This window comes from Gadus macrocephalus, chromosome 16 (assembly GCF_031168955.1).
Source record: "Gadus macrocephalus chromosome 16, ASM3116895v1".
Taxonomy (NCBI): domain Eukaryota; kingdom Metazoa; phylum Chordata; class Actinopteri; order Gadiformes; family Gadidae; genus Gadus; species Gadus macrocephalus.
Window position 1 is genome coordinate 16,516,554 of NC_082397.1, and position 20,000 is coordinate 16,536,553.

The following is a 20,000-nucleotide window of genomic DNA, read 5'->3' on the forward strand; positions in this document are numbered from 1 at the left end:
CCCTGTCAATTTATGTGCGAAAAAAAAAAAAAATCGCTGCCGCTGAAAAAAAAAAAAAAAATTCCCTACCTACCCATGACCCTCAACTGACAACCAACAGGAACCAAACTTATTTTTTTTTTAGGCCTTGCCATCTTCCAAAATGGTTTTACAAAAAATGAATCTAGGTCACCAAACTATATTAAACTATAACCAGCGAAACACGATAACAGACATAATGGGTTGATACACCTCTCTAAATAGATTAGCTGCCAACACTGGCTGTGAACGTGTGAGTCATGGATAGTGTGCACTGAGTCAATATGAGGGCTTGGGTCTGATTTCCTGACAGACAATTTGCTGTACGGAGGGGAACAGTCATGATTCCATGATGGCAGTTTTGCAACATCTTCTCTCAATACTTCACAGGCTTGAAAATACAGAATGACAGCCACTGATTAAAGTGTGTCCCTGAGAGCAACAGCTGAATTAGCCAGATCAGACATTAAGTTGTTTAGTTTAAAATCGTTGAAATTATTTTTTAGTTTGTTGAGTCTTGGAAACAGGCTCAACATCTTAATCTCGCTAAGAAGTCGTTGTCAGCTAAACAATGGAGCAGATTTCCTGGGAAAAAACACGTGAACGTGCATCAGTCCATCAAGTGGACAGAGGTGCAGAGACATGACACGACGTCGACGCTTCCCCACCAGGTGCTGAAAAGCTGCACAGTATGACAGCATTGTGATATTGATCCGATTTGGGATTATTGAAACAGTTGCTCTTTGGGACTATTTTGACTTGGTGAGGCAAGATTTGAAACATATTTTTCCCACTTCCTCTTCTACGTCGACTTCTTCTTCTTCTTCTCATTCTTCTTCTTTTTCTTCTTCCTCCTCTCTTAAGCTATATTATTATCAGTGGTGACCTTTTGACCTCTCTACCATGAAACCAGGAAGGACTTAGCTTTCAGAGACAGGCGCCCAGGTTACACGTCACCCTCACCACCTGCCCCCCGTCTGCGTTTGATGCTGCCTTGTAAATAGGACATATCTCTGAGAGGAATTCCTATTATCTGACATATGTTTTCCAGCCACCACCATGTGAAGAGCCAGGCTTCTCCAGATGGTGGTTTTCCGCACGCACACACACACACACGCACACACACAACACACGCCCAACACACACATACCCACATCCACACACAACCACACACATCCCCCCACACACACACACACACACACTGGCACACACATACACAACCATAGATGTAGATAGACTTGTGTGCATCAAAGGGGCCTCATGAACACGCACGAAGGATGTATGGATCGAGCACAGCTGTGGGCATATGTGTGTCTGTGTGTGTGGTGTGCGTGACGTGTGTGTGATGTCCTGCACAAACACAGCCTTAAAGAGATTCAGTGTCAGTTGTTTCTACCTTTAGTTTACAGTAAAGTATGCCTTTCCAAGACAAGTGTTTAGTTTAGTTCCACACATGAATATTGGAGCTGCTGGATTAACCGAAGCAGTGAAACACATTATGAATGTGCGACACCTTGGTTTACCCTGCGTTGACACCTCTGTTTTCAACACAATGCAATTCATCACCATAGTTACAGCAGCAAGGAACCTTCTAACAGGATGCCTCAAAAGAGAAACCTCCCCCTACACAAGGCATTCGTATTCAAGTCAACACTAATGGAATGTATTACCATGTGACTACCATGGAACTTCCAAGGTTTGGCTTCAGAATAATCTCCCTCCTGCATTTTACTGAAAAACCCAAAGCAAACCCTGCTGTGATTTGAACCTAAGCTTTACAGCCTTGCAAAGGAAGAGATGAACAATAGTTCACCAGCGCGACAAGAGAGCTAGAGAGAGATATCTGCCTCCCACTTGACTTCACAGCTAGGCCCAGGAATTGTGGCTACACGGCTTCTCTGCTCTTCATACATGGATTGGCCATTGGTAACACACACATCAAACATGCTACTTTTTGACAACAAAAAAACACACATGCACCTGTGGGCAGATGCACACACACACAAACAGACACACACACACACACATGGATAAACACAAACAGAAATAGTCATGCAAGCTAGAGCATAGAAACATGCACACTGCAGCTCATCTCACATGAATAGGCACACACAAAGGCACATGAAATCTACCCACACACTCGACTGTCCAAAACCCACGTTGACCTTTCAGATGCCAATGGAACAGCAAGCTTCCCTCAATGGCCAAAATGTCAACACATTTTTTTCCCTTCTCTTGGCTTCTAAAGAAAAGTAAAGTTGGCAGCAGGTTAGCCTTCGTGCTGCTGCGCACACACACACACACAAACACACACACACACGCGCACACACGCACGCGCGCACACACACACACACACACAGACACACACACACACACACACACACACACACACACACACACACACTAACAAACACGTTATGCTTAAACACACGCTCATCCAAAACTACTTTGGAAAACACACACACACAAGGACAAAACACTCTTTGTGTTATAATGACCAAGCTCTGTGGTGTCTTCCTATTAGGCTCAGGGCAGCAACGGAAATGTCCCACTCATCTCTTTTCCAAGAAGCAAATAACTTTGCAAATAGAATCACTAGGTCACTCTGAACTTTATCTAGACACATCAAAATGGACCCACTACAATCTCATCCCCTTGTTGTTTTTTCCAGAAATGTTCCCTTATTGCTTTCTATAATCTGCAGATACGCTCAGGACACGCTGGGTTTGTTTGAGCCCAGACGTAGAGAGAAAGAATGGGACCATGTGAGCGTTTGTTTTGAGAAGCGGGCCGTGCCGCGGAGGGTTGCAGTAACTCGAGGCGGGGAGAGGAGAGATCAATCCGTGTCATCTCAGTCCGGGGCTGGTCAGGGATGGCTGCGCCTGGGACGGCCTGACCCAGTAAACGCACGGCGCTCAACGAAAACACATGGACGCTTCCTCGGCGTTGGGTCAGTCTGTCATTAGAGTCAGCTCCTAATTTATGGCCGCTCTCGTCCCCGTCAACAGCCTTGTTAACCTTATTATGTTCAGCTGGGCTGGAGCTGTGGGAGACACACAGACCTGCCCAGCAGCATTACTCTCAACTAAAACATATCTTACTGCCATGTTTGGAGCACTGCAAATACTAGTCTGAGCAGTAAGAGTCGATGGCGGAGGATCAATGTAAATAACGAGTGAATATGTAAATAGAAATTAGACATCCAGCCGGGGGTAAGATGATAGTCATAACACTTGCAGTAAATGGATTTATAGACCTTGATGATAAAGAAAGACAGAGGTTATTGACGTAGTTCCACTAGGACGGTCAGGGCTTGTTTGTGTGTGTGCGGATGTCAGTGTGCGTTCGTGTGTGTGTGTGTGTGTGTGTGTGTGTGTGTGTGTGTGTGTGTGTGTGTGTGTGTGTGTGTGTGTGTGTGTGTGTGTGTGTGTGTTTGTTCCACTTAGCAAGGAGAAAGTTATGGAACAGAGATCAAAGTTTAGGTTGGATATCTGAAGTCTCAGTCTCACACTATTGAACTCACACATGCGTGCACACACACAAACACATGCACACACACACACAAACTGTTTGCCTAAATGCAAACAAACTGTCAGATAGAAGAAACGAAGAGAAAAGGGGCAAAAGGTTTAAACACATGTCTGGCATCCTGTGCATTAACAAGTATTTTCTCGCCTCTCTTCATCTTCATCTCTCTTCATTTTACACTTTTTCGCTGTTTATACTTTAATGAATGACTACGAAATATAAATGTGTCTTCATATGTACTACCAATGTATATGAATTAAAATGTATCTATATATATATTTATATATGTATATATATATATTTACTTTAAATGTTTAGGCAAATAAAAGTATCTATCAATATTTAAATTGCATATGCATCTAATCATATCTATCTCGATATATCTATTGATATATATATATGCATAATTTAAATAGTAGAATGTGGGAGGGAGCTGATTTTGAGTGTGTGGGGCGGGGATACATTTAATACTCTATAGTTAAACAGTGTCATTGCACATACACACACACACATATTCACGTGCACGCATGCACGCATGCCCGTTTACCCACACCAATCCACCCCCACACTGGGTTATGGCACGCAGGGGGAACAGGCCACCTGCAGCAGGGCTTTGGGCAGGCGAGGGAGGAGAGATAAGTCCACTAGTTGACATGGTGATAGGTGTTGTGTCACAAGGACCCCTCAGGGTACAACGAGCTGATATACAGTACAGCTGTGTGTGTGTGTGTGTGTGTGTGTGTGTGTGTGTGTGTGTGTGTGTGTGTGTGTGTGTGTGTGTGTGTGTGTGTGTGTGTGTGTGTACACGTGCTTCTGCCTGTCAGATATGTCTGCGGTGTCACTAGAAAAAAAGAGATGTGGCAGACAGAGGGGAGAGAGAGAGAGAGAGAGAGAGAGAGAGAGAGAGAGAGAGAGAGAGAGAGAGAGAGAGAGAGAGAGAGAGAGAGAGAGAGAGAGAGAGAGAGAGAGAGAGAGAGAGATCATTGTCAAGGTTGCATGGCATTGTCTTGGTAGACATTTTGGCATGAACATCCCTCTCCCCCTTCCCCCATGCCTCATTCCTGCACCCCTGGAGTGCATATTTAATCCTAAACTTAAAGGCACCCAGTGCAACTTTATGTAAACATTCAATGAAAAATAAACATTCAATTTCTAGTCTTTTTTACACGTAGTAAGTTTCAATAACTCCATACCATTACATATCGACATTCAAGGAGCAAAGATGAGACGTCGTTGTGTGGTGAGAACTGATAGAAAATCGTAAACAACAACAATCGCCGGTGGGGAGAAGCCATTTTTCCATTGACTGGAAGCCTGCTTTATTTATTGTAGGTTACAAAAAATAAAGAAAATGGCGGCATTGTTGTTGTTATCGATTTTGTATCAGTTCTCACCACACAACGACGTCTCATCTTTGCTGCTTAAATGTCGGTATGTAATGGTATGGAGTTATTGAAACTTACTACGTGTAAAAAAGACTAGAAATTGAATGTTTATTTTTAAGCCTCGAAAGTTGCACTGGGTGCCTTTAAAACCTCCTTTTGAAGACAGTGGCATCACGCAAACCTGTCCCTCTGCATTGCCTTCTAATGTGCACGCACGCACATATACATTTGCACGCACTTTCACAGCAAGTTCAGCACTTTCACAGCATGGAGCCACAGGTTGAGCGTCCTAGCAATGGCGTGATATGCAGTGGACATTGGTGGCAGTGAGGGGAAATAAAGCAGGAATTTCAAAGATTAAACGGAAATAGAAACATAAATGGCAACCAGAAGCCTATAGTAAGCCTACTTATTATTTATATTATTATTATTATTATTATTATTATTATTATTATTATTATTATTATTTATAATAATAATGCACCATGGATTCAATATTATGGACACGACTCAATGGCAGCGTTACAATGCTGTATGAGGTAGTGACCCCTGGTGGCGGTTTACGCACCAGACAGATGACATAAACACGGTCACTAGATGGCAGTATATCATACATCTCCTTCGGTTCAGTGAATATACTACGGTGCTTTCCGGTCTCACCGAGAATCTACTTCCGTGCTAGTGCTGACGCGACGCTAGCCTTTTCAAACCCGCTGTTACTACTACGTGTCATTCCTCTTTCCTGTGAAGACCCCGGAGAGATCGGCTCACCCCGCACAAACCATGGCACCCAAAGGCAGCAGCAAGCAACAGTCCGAGGAAGACCTTCTCCTCCAGGACTTCAGCAGAAACCTGTCGGCCAAATCGACGGCTCTCTTCTACGGCAATGCGCTGATCGTGTCCGCCATACCCATCTGTGAGTATTTCTCCGAGACTGAAGTGTAGGGTTAGCTCTGCATCCGTGGCAGGACAGCCGCGGCCGAGCCTGGCCTAGTACATGGAGCTATGCAACTCTGAATGGTGTCGCAAACGAAAAGGAGGACATTTGCATCGCTACCTCCTCTTGCCTTCCGTCGCAGTTCCCTCTCCGGAGCTTAGCTGATTGCGATAAATGGAGTCTGACGATGTGTTGCACGTCTTTTGACAGCTTGGGGTCATCCCATTTGTATCAGAATGCCTTTTGAACATAAATCCTCTGTCATGTATGAGGAAAGTTTCGTCAAGAAGTGAAAAAATTGCTTCAGAAGACACATTAAGCTGTTCGTATTGTGTTGTGACGTGTCAAATGAGTGATTAGCTTGTGGAAATTATAACTTGATGCTAACTGGTTAAATGTAATTAAACTTTTGAGATTTGTTTTGTAAGAGTTGTTCATGTAAAGCAAAAAATGAAATGTTCATGTAAGGCAAACGTCATAAAAATGAAAAGCTTTTTAAACGGACTTTTCATTGTTGACATACAGTTGACCAGTGCCTTACCTCTCTTTCTGTGTGTGTGTTTCCAGGGCTGTTCTGGAGGATCTGGCATATGGACCTGGTCCAGTCTGCAGTGTTGTATGCTGTGATGACTTTGGTCAGCACATACCTCGTTGCCTTTGCCTACAAAAACGTCAAATTTGTCCTCAAACACAAGTACGTATTGGAGTGGAGCAAGATGTTATTTGATTATTGTCTTTGTCTGCACACATCCCACACAGGAAGATAGGATGTGAAAACTACTACTACGTGTACTCAAAGGGTGGTACATAATCTTTAAATACAACTCTTTACCCTTTTTTTTTTTTCTGTCAACTCAATTTGTAATCTTTGCCCTGAACATGAATATTCAACTTCCTTTGATCAAATCTCTTGGGGAATCAGACGTCTCCTGTGATCTTCATCTCTATTATTGATCTATGACCCATTGATTAATCTGCCATCTAGTCTCAGAGACAGTGCTCGCTCCCTATTCATCAGTTTCCACTCTCTTGCCTCAGGGTCGCCCAGAAGAGGGAGGACGCTGTTTCCAAGGAGGTGACGAGGAAGCTGTCTGAGGCTGACAACCGCAAGATGTCCCGCAAGGAGAAGGATGAGAGGTGAGCCGTGGGCTGGCAGTCCGACCCTTATCTTGTCACTCATACAAAACTCAATCTCTGATAACCTTCCATTTAGTGCAAGGTTGTTGGCAGAAGAGCTAAATCTGCCCTACTTATATATTTTGACCAGATGCTATGCATCTCGTCATATTATGATGGCCAAGTTTTACTTAATCATATTTGCCCTAATACTGGACAGTAAGGTGTGCTCTGTCAGTGACCAAAAAATGACAGCCCGGCCATGTAAAGAGATTCCATGCAATAGTTTTAGTAGAAGTCTGCGTTGTATTGCATGCAGTTCAGGGCTATTGTATAGATATCAATGTGTGAGTCAAATCAATGCTGATTCTCCATCCTGCTCTCTTTTGCCAAGGATCCTGTGGAAGAAGAACGAAGTGGCCGATTACGAAGCCACAACCTTCTCCATCTTCTACAACAACACCCTCTTCCTGGTGCTCGTCATCGTCGCCTCCTTCTTCCTGCTCAAGAACTTCAACCCCACCGTGTATCCTTTCAGTGCCCAGTGGGACTTGCATTGACATGCAGTTAGAATGTGGAATTGAATGTATAGCGTTGGGGGAAATAGCTGATGTTGAAATTAACTTTACCTGTAAAGCGGTAACTTTTCCTTTCATGCTCGACCATGGGAGAAATTGGAAATGTTAATACATTTAGTGATTTAAACCAGCTAAATATGCTGGTTGTAGCTACATAAACCCAACAACTTGGTTGCTTTTGTATCGTTTAATGGGGGGTTTGACATCTTTTAACCTTCTACCCTGATGTTTGACATGAACCGGCGCATGGACTTCACATCATACGTCTTATGACCTTAACCCTTCTCCCTCCAGTAACTACATCCTGTCAATCAGCGCCTCCTCCGGCCTGATCGCTCTGCTGTCCACCGGATCTAAGTAAACCAACTACCGAAGAACAAGAGCAAATAAACAACTCTGGGGAGGGGGGAGGGAGGGAGGAATCAGTCCCAGGGGGAAGCAAGGATATTCAGTATTCACGTTTAAATTGGGTAGGCTTCGGTGGGCAGGTGGGGTAGAAAAATACATCACATTTAATCATGAAATCCATTATCATCAAATATCTGGAGGCTGTCTCCAGGTTTGTCTGTCTGTTTTTTTGTACCAATAAAAGTGGCCAAGTTTGATCCTCATCTTCTTCAACACTTTATTATTACACTTTAGGTGTGGGCCCCATGGCAAAAATATCTCAGCACGATTTCTTCAGGCAGTATTGACATCTCATCACGATGTGGACTGAGATTTCTCAACTTTGTGATTCTTTTTTTTTTGTACCGTTGTGTACGAGTTTTAGAATGAGCGAGGTTATGTGTGAAATGTGCCCCACACCGTGCCGTTATGGTACAAGTGTCTGAGAAGCTAAATCATTACTCAAGAGTCACCAAAAATAAACCGATTGTATGGTTTGATTGGTCAAGTTTTCTGTGTTTATTTTGGTACTAGGTAGTGCCTGAAAGTTTGGAGACATCAAAGCAGAGAAGTGTTTTTTTTTTTATACAGTTTTCCATTATTGCCTTGTAACTGTAGATTAGAAAAATAAATGTGTAAAGTGTATACTAACAAATGGTACAAAAGGAAACACCGGTTTAGCTGTTAGTGTTATGCATTTATTCACACTTTGTTATATATTTACAGAGGAGTGAATGTTCAGAACAGTTTGGATCTTTACACACTTGATTGCAACAAATACATGGACCAACAAGGCTTTTCTATGAAACAACACAGAATACATTAAGAATAGGAAAGGCTTGGGTGAAAGGCTGGCTCAATTTTGTTATTATCTGGGTAAAAGCAGCACATTTTGACTAACTTAAATATAGCCTGTACTCGTCATTCTAAAACATTACAATGATTTTTCCAAACCCTCAATATCAAGACCTTATATTTTAGATAATACATTACCAGATTTGTGTCTCCCTGCTTTGGATATCAATGTATTTCAGTAAGTTGTCCTTCACAGAGTGTAGGCTCACGTACAGACGCTTCTTGAATCATCTTGGATCGCCTTTTCCTCTTAAGTTCTATTCAAACCTACCTTTTAATATACCAAATGATACAACTATCATCAATAAGTTATATCTTTTGCCTCTTGTGTGGGACCGGAACAATAAGGAAACAACCACCATGTCATCAAAACATCCCTGTTTTGTAATCAGGACTAAAGGCACTCTAGTTTGATTCTCTGCACCCACTGCCTTTAATGGTCCCTTATGCGGACAGTTTTGTTCCATATTGGATCGCTATGGTTCCTATGGTTCCCTTTGCAATCCCTACGGTTCCTATACGTGATCACTATGGTTCTTTATGTGATCACTATTGTTTCTTATGTGATCACTGGTTCTATATGGGATCACTATTTTGCCGTATGCAATCACTTGTGTTCCTTATATAATCACTATGGTTCCTTCAGTAGTCACTATGGTTCCTACAGTGATCACTAAGGTTCCTTCACTATTGTTATGTCATCACTGACTCACAACTTTCACGCAAACCTTTCAAAAAAGCCTTTCACATACAATGATTGCCCTTATTTCTGATTCTAACTAATCCTGTGTGTGATGTATTGTATAACATAACAAACTTATAATTAAAATAGTAACTCTGTATTTATATTACACTTGGTTCCTCTGTCAGCAGATATGCCCCCCCTAAAATCTATACTGATTTAGAGCATACTAAAATATACTCTAAATCATTTGATGGCTTTTTCCAAATGACCAACATTAACAAGAAGCCTGAGCATTGATGATTGCGCCAAATACATAAATACATGTCACGTCAACAGACATATTAATAATCCATTGATTTCTTGGTACCTCTAAGTAAGCCAAAATAATGGCTGACCCTTTATTTATTACATGTATTACTTGTATAACATATCACAAGAGATATGGGAAAAAAAATAATAGTAATAAATAATCAGTTAAAGCAAGAGGACAGAGAGTCGATATTGGAAGCCAGCACTAGTGCACGACACTGCAAGAGGTTTAACAGATGAACACTATTTACATTTGTTTATCATAACTTAGCCATACGTTACGCAAGAAAATAGGTTTGGTATCGTCTTATCTTACATGGGTCTCGTTAACGTTCTATTTACATGTACACCATGTCATCATTGTTGACCAAAGAAGTCAAAATAATAACCAAGAATCATTCAATACCATAAAATAATACTCTATATATTTTTTTATAATTTCCAAAATACGTCCTCTTTTACTCGCTGTAAAACAGTAGGAATTGTAGATGGCATGGTACCCATTCAAAGCAAGTATGTCCATAATGGACTATGTTGATTACTGTGGAGATTTAATATATTCCCCAACGTTTCATGCCCAAGTCAACAATGCAAGCTCTTTACAGGCTAAATAAAGTTGTCATTAATAGATGCAAACAAAGAGAAGGAAGCATCCATTTCAACATAATTCTCTTCCTTCTAGGATCTAAGCAGGGGTCTAGACGTCTTCGAGTGTACTAAAGGAGGCAACATGCTTCACTCTCACCAATTTTCCCACAATCCTGTGGTATAAATGGGAGATTGCTGACCAGAACAGGGGCTTGCTTTTCAAAGCACTGCATTAGAGGCGTGTTGCAGGTGCTCTCACAAATATTCGGTTCTCTATGGGGTTTGATGTAGAGCAGCTCATGGGTCGTCACATGCATCTTATTTTAGCATTTTTATCTCATGAAATAATTCCAACCAATGATCTCTGGTTAGTTCAATATATATTATATATGTTTATCTATATCTATATAGATATATCTATTGATATACATATACATGTGCATATATATGAAAAATTGGTTTATCATATGGCATAATATCATATTGCATCTTTCCATTATCATTTCTGTGTAGGATGAAACCTTTGTTAGTATCATCGCTTAACTTGCTGAATGGAAGTGTTTTTTTCATGGGAGCAAGAAATATTTCCCATATATTGATTATAAGCCTTTTATAGTGTATTAAATCAATTAATAAATAATGGAGAGCATACATTGTCATCTATATTGCACGCACCTAAAGCTTGTTTTAGGTAAGCATACTTTCAAAGGCATGTATTGTGTCTTTTTCTAAAGCTTCTGAATTACATTTTGAAGAAGTTCAAAATGTAAAAGATTACAGGTTAACCAGAAAGACACAGTTTGGAAAGCTGTCTGGATCATGGAGATGTGTCTAAGCTTAACGTAGCGGGTGTACGAGTACAGGAACATGGGTTGGGAAGCTGAATATCACTGTGCCCTATTGCTGCACTGGACTAGTAGTAGAATATAACACAGTGAACAGGCGGACAGAACCATAAGCTAGGATCCTTCGTATCACAGCTGGAGTGGGGCTTAACCTCTGAGCTGTGCCCAGCAGGGCTAGTTCTCAGAGGGGTTTGGGGTTAGAGGGCTAAGCTGAGCTGTCTGGAGCTGGTCTATGAAGCTAGCCTGGAGCTCTGGGGGGGCCCCGAAGGAGGCACTGGTGAAGGGCTGTCTCCAGGCTGAGTAGACAGACAGGTGGGAATGGATGTTGATACAGCCGACCCAAGGACAGGAGCTACGCCTGGGTCTAGGAGCGGAAGTCCTTCCTACCGTACGGCCTGTTGCCCAGGATGTGGTCAATGTCGGACGCTACATGGGAGGTCATCTTCGGCAGGAACTGGGGGGAGAGGAGGGAGGGAGGGAGGGCGAGAGATGGAATTTGAAATCGAGTGAGAATAAACTGTGTGTGTGTGTGTGTGTGTGTGTGTGTGTGTGTGTGTGTGTGTGTGTGTGTGTGTGTGTGTGTGTGTGTGTGTGTGTGTGTGTGTGTGTGTGTGTGTGTGTGTGTGTGCGTTCCCACCTGTATAGCTCCCAGGTTCTCGGTGAGCTGCTGAGGGTTGGAGGTTCCCAGAAGAACTGAGCTCACTCCTTCGTTTCTTAGACACCATGCTGGAAAAGTGTATTATTGGGGATAGATTATTAAATAATATAATATTAGCTGACATAATATATTGACATTATGTATCCTCTACTTTTTGTTTGTGTATTTGTGTGTGTGTGTGTGTGTGTGTGTGTGTGTGTGTGTGTGTGTGTGTGTGTGTGTGTGTGTGTGTGTGTGTGTGTGTGTGTGTGTGTGTGTGTGTGTGTGTGTGTGTGTGTGTGCGTCTTACCCACTGCCAGTTGGGGCAGAGTGCAGCCCAGCTTCTCAGCGATATGACCAAGCTCCTTCAGCTTGGCCTGCTGCTTCCTCCCGTCTTCACTCACTATCTTCTCCTTCAGCCACTGGTAGGACTGGACAGAGAGAGAGAGACGTCTCATTCCAAAACAATGTCCTGTCCCCCAATACCTCCTCACAGTGAGCTCCAGTCCTGATGGCCCCAGCCTCTCCAACCATGGTTGGCTTCTCTGGTGTTTGTGTGGCAGGCCTGGTCCAGTGGGATAAACCACATGCACCTGATGCTGACCAGGGGTGGTACAGAGCTTTTTTCCTGCCAGCTTTATCTTTGCGTAATCTATTATTCATTATTTGAATTATAGGGCTCGCACATCAGAACGCATCCTGGGATTTTCTTTTGGCGATAAGCCACGTCTCGCATGAGAAACACTATGGCAGGTTCAAACACAAAAATGTCAACCCATAAGGACAAATTATTTCCCAATTAATTACTTGACCAAAGAAAAAAGACCAAAACCCTGTGGAATTCTGTCACTCTTCCGCAGCTTAGCATGGGATATTTAGTAGACCCTTATAGATGAAATAATAGCATATGAGGCTGGTTTACCTTCATTGAGGCCCGAGAAGTTTCCGGAATGCCGTTCTCGTACTTCCCAGAGATGATGCCACAAGCCAGCGGAGACCACGTCATGGCCCCCACTCCTGTGACCATGGAAACCATAAGGTAGCTGATTAAAAAGGTTGTTGATTTAAAATAATGTTTTGGGATTTGATGGGTAATAGGAAATTCGTAGAGTAGAGGCACTGATGTTAGATGGATCGATTTTTAATATTTTATTGAGTTCTGACTTTGGCGGAATGGTAGGCCTATAGAAAAAAAGAAATTTGGAGAGAAGAGAGTATTATAGAGGGAATTTATGTAGTAAAACATTGTAATGCCTCTACATGATAATAACACATTTTATTTTATCGATCTTTGTGAATAACCTTGAAGGACTAATCTCGAAGGTTTTCATCTAAGTAAATACCTTTTAAGTCACTATATATAGATAAATAAGGTAACATAATGAGGAATAAGCCTATTGCCCACTGATTTAAGCCCTCGCACAGACTTTCATCACCCAGCAGTGGTTGTTCCACCAGAGAGGGTAGGCAGCGCTAACGCAACAGTCCCGCTCTCCATCTCACTCACAGCCTCTGCTAATGAAGCAAATAAACCAACTGACTGACGTCACACAGGCCACACTCGTTAGATCTCTGGAAAACAAGGTCCAAAAAACCAACCTGCAATTACGGCTTATCGCAATCGGTGTCGGCAATGAAATCAGAATAGCTTCTTTTTAGTTTGCCACTTTAACGTACCTAAACTTTGCCTGCTTCATGCATCATGAACCAAAGAAACAACCAAAGACCAACAAGACTCCAGCCATGCCTATCTTGTGGTAGAGCTCGGGGAGCTGCACCTCCACCTTCTCCCTCTGGAACAGATGGTACTCTGCCTGCTCACACACCGGGGGGATGAGGTTGAACTGTCGGGCCACCGAGTAGGCCTCCTGGAGGGGGGAGAGCAGAGACAAAGATAAACCTTCTACCTCCACTCACACAAACATCGGCACTTTCCCAGACACTGTGCACATTCGCGCACACACACGCACACACACACGCAGACCATGTTGTCTCATACACTCAAGTTACAAATGAGCACCTTAGTGCCGCGGTGTTTGACACCGGCTTCATGCATGTCGACATTGGGGGGCGGATTGTGTGACTGGTGTATGTGTGTGTGTGTGTGTGTGTGTGTGTGTGTGTGTGTGTGTGTGTGTGTGTGTGTGTGTGTGTGTGTGTGTGTGTGTGTGTGTGTGTGTGTGTGTGTGTGTGTGTGTGTTTGTGAGTGTGCTGAGCAGTCTGTAATACCTGCCTGCCACGGCCACACTGAAGCTTTGTTTACCACCCCCTTCTATTCTCCCTTCATCACTGAGGGTATCTAAATTACAACCCGTCGCGTAGATGACTGGTGTACCAACCATTTGCTTGGTTTCATCATTATCAGATACAGAGCGAGAGAGAGCGAGAGAGAGAGTGAGAGAGAGTCTCCACTCACCATGATCTCCATAGCAGTCCACCGGGAGGTGCCCCAGTACATGGCCATGCCCTGGTTGATCACATAGGTCATGGCTCGCACAATCTCTGCAGAGACACATGAAGCACACATGAGGTTCATCAGTCCGCTAGTTCCATGGCTTTCTATTTCTGGACCGTTTTACGTGTTTTTTGTTTGTTTGCCCAGTTGGAGAATGAAAGATGCCATTTAAAAAAAATTATAATAATTGAAATCAATCCAAATGCCAATTAATTGTTTTCCCTTTTGTAAATCTATTGAACATAGGCATGTCCAATGTTCAGATTTGTGGAAGATTGTGGACATTACCAAGGTTCGCCACTAGAGAGCAACAGTCGTATCCATTGAAACAGTCTCACTACACTAGTTGTTTGCTCGCAAAAAAACTGCCTTTCGATCTCATATATCCAGGCCAAGAGTGTACCCCGGGAGAGGTGACTCTCTAACACAGATGACCTATGAGATAATCCAACTGCAACTTCTCATAAATGCTGAACACGCAGCCGACCGTCTGGAGGGAGGGGGGGGTCAGGAAAGTTGAGCCGCTGCCCGAATTAAAGAAAATAAAGAAATAAAGTTTTTGTTATCGATCTTCGTTTGACGCTCTGAGCATCCCTCCGTCTGCGGTGAAGTGTTTGACAGTATTTTCCCTTAAGTGCTACAGGTAGGGTTGCCAACCGTCCCGTAAAATACGGAATCGTCCCTTATTTGGCAATTAAATGTTGCGTCCCGTATTGAACCAATACGGGACGCAATTTGTTCCGTATTTCCATAAATGTCCAATACACATGTCTGTCACACACACAAATACTAAATCTAACAATAATGATCAAAACAAAACACAGGGAATACTACGGTCAGCAAAATTGTCGCGGCGGGATCTACGCAAGACCGGCTCCGGTCATCTGTGTGTCTGCGCATGCGTGTGGTGGTCACGGTTGCCTAGCGACAGACACCACACACCGGCGCTGCTCACAAAACCTGCGCCTTTTAAAAATGTCCGCTACACCCGATACTCCACCACGTCCTCAAAAGCGTAAACGCTTGCAGAAGTACGGACGTGAGTGGGAAGACGCACATCCTTGGCTGGACAGCGTCAGTGGAGATGTTTACAAGGCAAGTTGTTAAATATGTCGGCAAGTGTTTTCAGTGGCGCACGGTGGGCTGTCTGACATCAGACAGCATGCAACAGGACAGCATGCAACCTTCTTCTCTGCAATAATATCCTCTCTCTCTTTGAGGAAGTTGTAAAGAAGCTGGAGAGTGATGAAACCACCTGTGTTGAGTTATATTCCATCATGGAAAACTTCAAGCAAAAGCTCACACAGAGACGAGATTAACAGTTCTATGGCTACTTAACTAAATTGAAGCTGCAGCGTCTCCATCCACTTGATGCTGACATGGCAAGGGCAGATTTTACTGCATTCCTCAACACAGCACTCTCATATGTTGAGAAATGGTTCAACTTTTCTGAAGACTACTGGTTGTTCTCACTGCAACCTCTCTCTGCACCATGGCACCATGACCTTTACTGACATTGAGAGGGTGACCACCAAGCTCAACCTCATCCATAAAGTCAACATGGATGAACTTTATGATGAATGCTCCACAGCAAAACCCATTCTGAAGAGGCTCAAAGAAGATGCTGAAGATGAATGGAAGTCCAAAGGTGTGGCTGCCAGGTGGGTGGCTCTCTTTCGAGTAGCTGACCTGCCAAACATGCTGTCTATCACCAGACACATCCTGAGCATCCCAGCATCCACTGGATGTGTGGAAAGGATCTTCTCCAGAATGGCCAACAAATGGAGTGACTGCAGGAACAGGTGCTCCACAGAGCTCATGAGAAGTGAGCTCCTGATCACTCTCAACTTTGAGCAGTCCTGTTCAGAGTTTTACAACAGCGCTTTGAAAGACAAAGAGTTACTCAGTGCTGCAAGGAGTAACAAGAAGTACACCTGCAAAAGAAGTAACAGTTTTGAGGGGAGGAGTAATGTTGAGGGAAGGAGTAATCTTTTGCACTTTCTTTTTTTACATAAGTTTATAAGTGTTTTTGTTGTTTATTTGTACTGGTTTTTTTTGTAAAAATTTTCAAAGAGAGTCCCTATAGTTATGCACTTAAAAAGTAACATGAAGTTCTCCGTTTATTTAGTTTATATTTTAAAAGTTCATTGCTGCACACGCCACACAGAGATTTCATTCAAGATTTAATTGACTGCACTTGATAAGAGAATGTTATGTGGTAATAAAGCATTTCAAGATTTAAGTATGACTAATTCCTTTCTTGATCAACCCTTTACTAAAAACACCAGCACAAAATAAAACATACCACTGCTGCGGGCGCCCCGCCCCACAGGAGTCGGGCCCGTGGTGGGCGTCCCTTATTTTAATTTCTGAAAGTTGGCAACCCTAGCTACAGGACACCTCATCACTAATTCCCCTCCTGCAAACTCCAAGGACAAAAACGCAGGCAATAAGGGAGCCCTTGGAACGCATTCAAGCCACTGAATCTTTCATGAGGCTTTTAGCTGCGGAGCCGGCCAATTACGCAAGTATTCACACCGCTCCAGGCCAAGACACAAACTCAGATTTATACTATTATTACCACTGGCTTTCTACTGATACTACTGCCGTAATTCTATGGTCGTTCTGCTGTTATTCTACTGGTGTTCGAAGACGAGGTAGTTGTTACGTATTTTAAGAATCTAAGCTACCCACACATAGATCCAATGAAGCAGGACCAAACATATAAGCCGTAAATACTATACACATAGCCACAAGGGGAGCAAGACCTTATTGGAGGCTGCTCCAGCCACAGATAGCAGCACCTTTTGATATATGAAGAAGCCGAAGCCATTACGGCACCCCGGCCACGCCCACTTGACGGTCTCTACCTGTGCACTAGAGGTGGAGAGCGAGAGAGATCAATAGGTAGACGGCGCAGAGAGACCCCGGGCCTAAGCCCGGGGGCTTGAAGTAGATCACGGTATTTTCCTCTCCACGCGTTAGATACAATTGGTAGTTAACCAATCAGACGAGGGGAGCGGTAGAACAGGTTGAAGTTGGAGGTGAAGTGTAGGTTTAAAATGGAAGACGAAACTCTCAAGAGATTTCTTAGCTTGCCTGCAGACACCTCTTTCTGAATATTTCTAAAATTTTCAACCAAGTCATTCATGTTCTTAGATGTTATTATCATCATCAGTCCTCACAGAAAATAAAATAAATACCAACTTGCCTATTGGGAAATTAACACACACACAAACGAATAAACACGTTGTGTGCACACTCACAAAAACACATGGGCAAATACACACACTCATGCTTGAACGCACACACACACATGCACACACGCATGCACACACACGCACACACGCACGGGTCAGAGCTGCTGATTCTTCATTAAGTGTCCCTGGGGCAAGTAATTCCATTTCAAACATTTTCAACGTCCGTTTGAAACACAACGCACAGCACAACACAATGCATCTGGACTGGTACTTGAGTGAAAGAAATGGATAACACTTGTCAAACAAAGGTTTTAATTAAACACATTGCCTTGACGGGAACAACCCCCCTGTTTTTCTCCATCATCGTAAATGAAATGAAGTTTGAGACAAGAACAATTGAAATATCGACCTGTGGAACATTTTCTGCGTTTATTTTCTTGAGCTTTGACTCGTCTTGAATACTTGACAAATCGATAATTTCAAATTGTTCTAAGCAAGCCAACATAGGACCTTGACATTTCCTTCCCAAGGGAAACGGTGAAGTCTGTAACCTATCGTTTTTTGCATGTTCAGTGCAAAAAAGAGAAAAGAATAACAGGCATGACCCTTTTTGACCTTTTCATTGATTGGTTGCTCGGACAGCAGGACGGGCTGAACCACTTACCCTCCATGGGTGTGTTGCTGTCTGGCCTGTTGGCAAATACAACATCCACATACTCCAGCTGCAGTCTCTGTAGAGATCCTTTCAGTCCTGCAACGTAGACAGACAGACAGACAGACAGACAGACAGACAGACAGACAGACAGACAGACAGACAGACAGACAGACAGACAGACAGACAGACAGACAGACAGACAGACAGACAGACAGACAGACAGACAGACAGACAGACAGACAGACAGACAGACAGACAGACAGACAGACAGACAGACAGACAGACAGACAGACAGACAGACAGACAGACAGACAGACAGACAGACAGACAGACAGACAGACAGACAGACAGACAGACAGATCAACCCTTTGTGATTTGATGTTACACTATGTGTGTGTGTGTGTGCGTGCGTGCGTGCGTGCGTGCGTGCGTGCGTGCGTGCGTGCGTTCGTGTGTGTTCTTACCTTCAATTATGTGCTTCCTGGACAGTCCTCTCTCTGTCTCTGCTCTGTTGGACCCAACACAAGGCACACATTTGTTATCTTTCCGTTTGTGTAATAGTGTGTATGGGTGTCTGTGTATAACTGCGCAAGTGTATTACAGGTAATATGTTATCTTGTATTTCTGATTCCAGCGGCTTAAAAGCCTTTGTTAGAAATATGAATATGTTTCTTTGTGTGTTTATGGTTATGTCAGGTTATATCTGAGAATATATATAATGATATATGCAGTTTTTCCTCACTGTGCCTGTTGAGACAGTATTATATACTGTGAGTACACGGTATGCACCGTATTCCTGTTAATGTAAGTAGGCGTGAGCAGATGTTCAAGTCATCAAATGGCTATTATTGTGTACAGGGCATTCAGCCTTAGGCACAACTTCAATACCGGAAACTTCTTATATCATGCACAGCAACGGCGACAAAAAAAACCCAGCAACAAAAGGGGTTTGTTTCAGGCACTATGACTCTTATAAGGATGCTTGACCCCAGTCTGGAGTGTGTCATCTCTGTGCACAAGCCACACTGCTTTATGTAAGCATGAGTCAAACACTTCTCTGTTCTGGACCCCCCAAGGGGCCAGCTGAGAGGAGATGGAGGAGGAGGAGGAGGAAGAGGAGGAGGAGTTGGATTTGGATGAGGAGGAGGAGGAGGAGGAAGAGGAGGTAGAGTTGGAGGTTGACAACGAGGAGGAGGAGGAGGAGGAGGAGGAGGAGGTAGAGTTGGAGGTCGACAAAGAGGAGGAGGTGGACTAAGAGGAGGAGGTAGACTAAGAGGAGGAGGAGGAGGTGGACGGGGAGGAAGAGGGGGAGGAGGAGGTAGAGTTGGAGGTGGACTAAAAGGAGGAGGAGGAGGTGGACGGGGAGGAGGAGGGGGAGGAGGAGGTAGTTTTGGAGGTGGACTAAGAGGAGGAGGGGGAGGAGGAGGAGCAGGTAGAGTTGGAGATGGACTAAAAGGAGGAGGGTGAGGGGGCCTCAATCTCTCTGAAGTGAAAGGGTCTTGTGTATGTGTGTGTGTGTGTGTGTGTGTGTGTGTGTGTGTGTGTGTGTGTGTGTGTGTGTGTGTGTGTGTGTGTGTGTGTGTGTGTGTGTGTGTGTGTGTGTGAGAGTCAGTGAGTGAGTGAGTGAGTGAGTGAGTGAGTGAGTGAGTGAGTGAGTGATTGAGTGAGAGAGAGGAAAGGAGAGAGTCTTTGCGTGAGTGCACTCAAATTGTAATCAATATGTTTTAATTTTTACCATCACTCATGTGTTGAATGGCTTCACTTACTTTCCACCCCAGAAGAGCTTCGTTGTAATCACTAAACTGGATCGCCTGGGAAAGGA

The 20,000-nt window shown here is 43.5% G+C and overlaps 2 protein-coding genes across 6 annotated transcripts in view; one reads left to right on the forward strand and one right to left on the reverse strand.

Moving 5' to 3' along the window:
* Positions 1 to 20,000, reverse strand: part of kcnab1a (potassium voltage-gated channel subfamily A regulatory beta subunit 1a) — a 117,021-nt gene that overhangs the window by 17,969 nt on the left and 79,052 nt on the right. For 4 of the 5 annotated variants that reach the window (XM_060074910.1, XM_060074909.1, XM_060074912.1 and 1 more), the window contains 9 exons: positions 19,945 to 19,989; positions 18,643 to 18,686; positions 18,188 to 18,274; positions 14,285 to 14,370; positions 13,616 to 13,736; positions 12,791 to 12,885; positions 12,179 to 12,299; positions 11,869 to 11,957; positions 8,626 to 11,685 (listed from right to left, as the gene is read on the reverse strand). In XM_060074910.1, coding sequence (XP_059930893.1) covers positions 11,596 to 11,685; positions 11,869 to 11,957; positions 12,179 to 12,299; positions 12,791 to 12,885; positions 13,616 to 13,736; positions 14,285 to 14,370; positions 18,188 to 18,274; positions 18,643 to 18,686; positions 19,945 to 19,989 — 778 coding nt within the window. In that variant the 3' untranslated portion in view covers positions 8,626 to 11,595. Of the gene's footprint in view, positions 1 to 8,625; positions 11,686 to 11,868; positions 11,958 to 12,178; positions 12,300 to 12,790; positions 12,886 to 13,615; positions 13,737 to 14,284; positions 14,371 to 18,187; positions 18,275 to 18,642; positions 18,687 to 19,944; positions 19,990 to 20,000 lie in introns of those variants that run through there. The other variant, XR_009529637.1, reaches the window with a different exon arrangement.
* Positions 5,599 to 8,173, forward strand: ssr3 (signal sequence receptor, gamma). The gene is made up of 5 exons (XM_060074918.1): positions 5,599 to 5,847; positions 6,436 to 6,562; positions 6,907 to 7,005; positions 7,379 to 7,510; positions 7,857 to 8,173. The coding sequence occupies exons 1-5, from the start codon at positions 5,715 to 5,717 to the stop codon at positions 7,921 to 7,923; spliced, it is 558 nt and encodes a 185-aa protein (XP_059930901.1). The 5' UTR covers positions 5,599 to 5,714; the 3' UTR covers positions 7,924 to 8,173.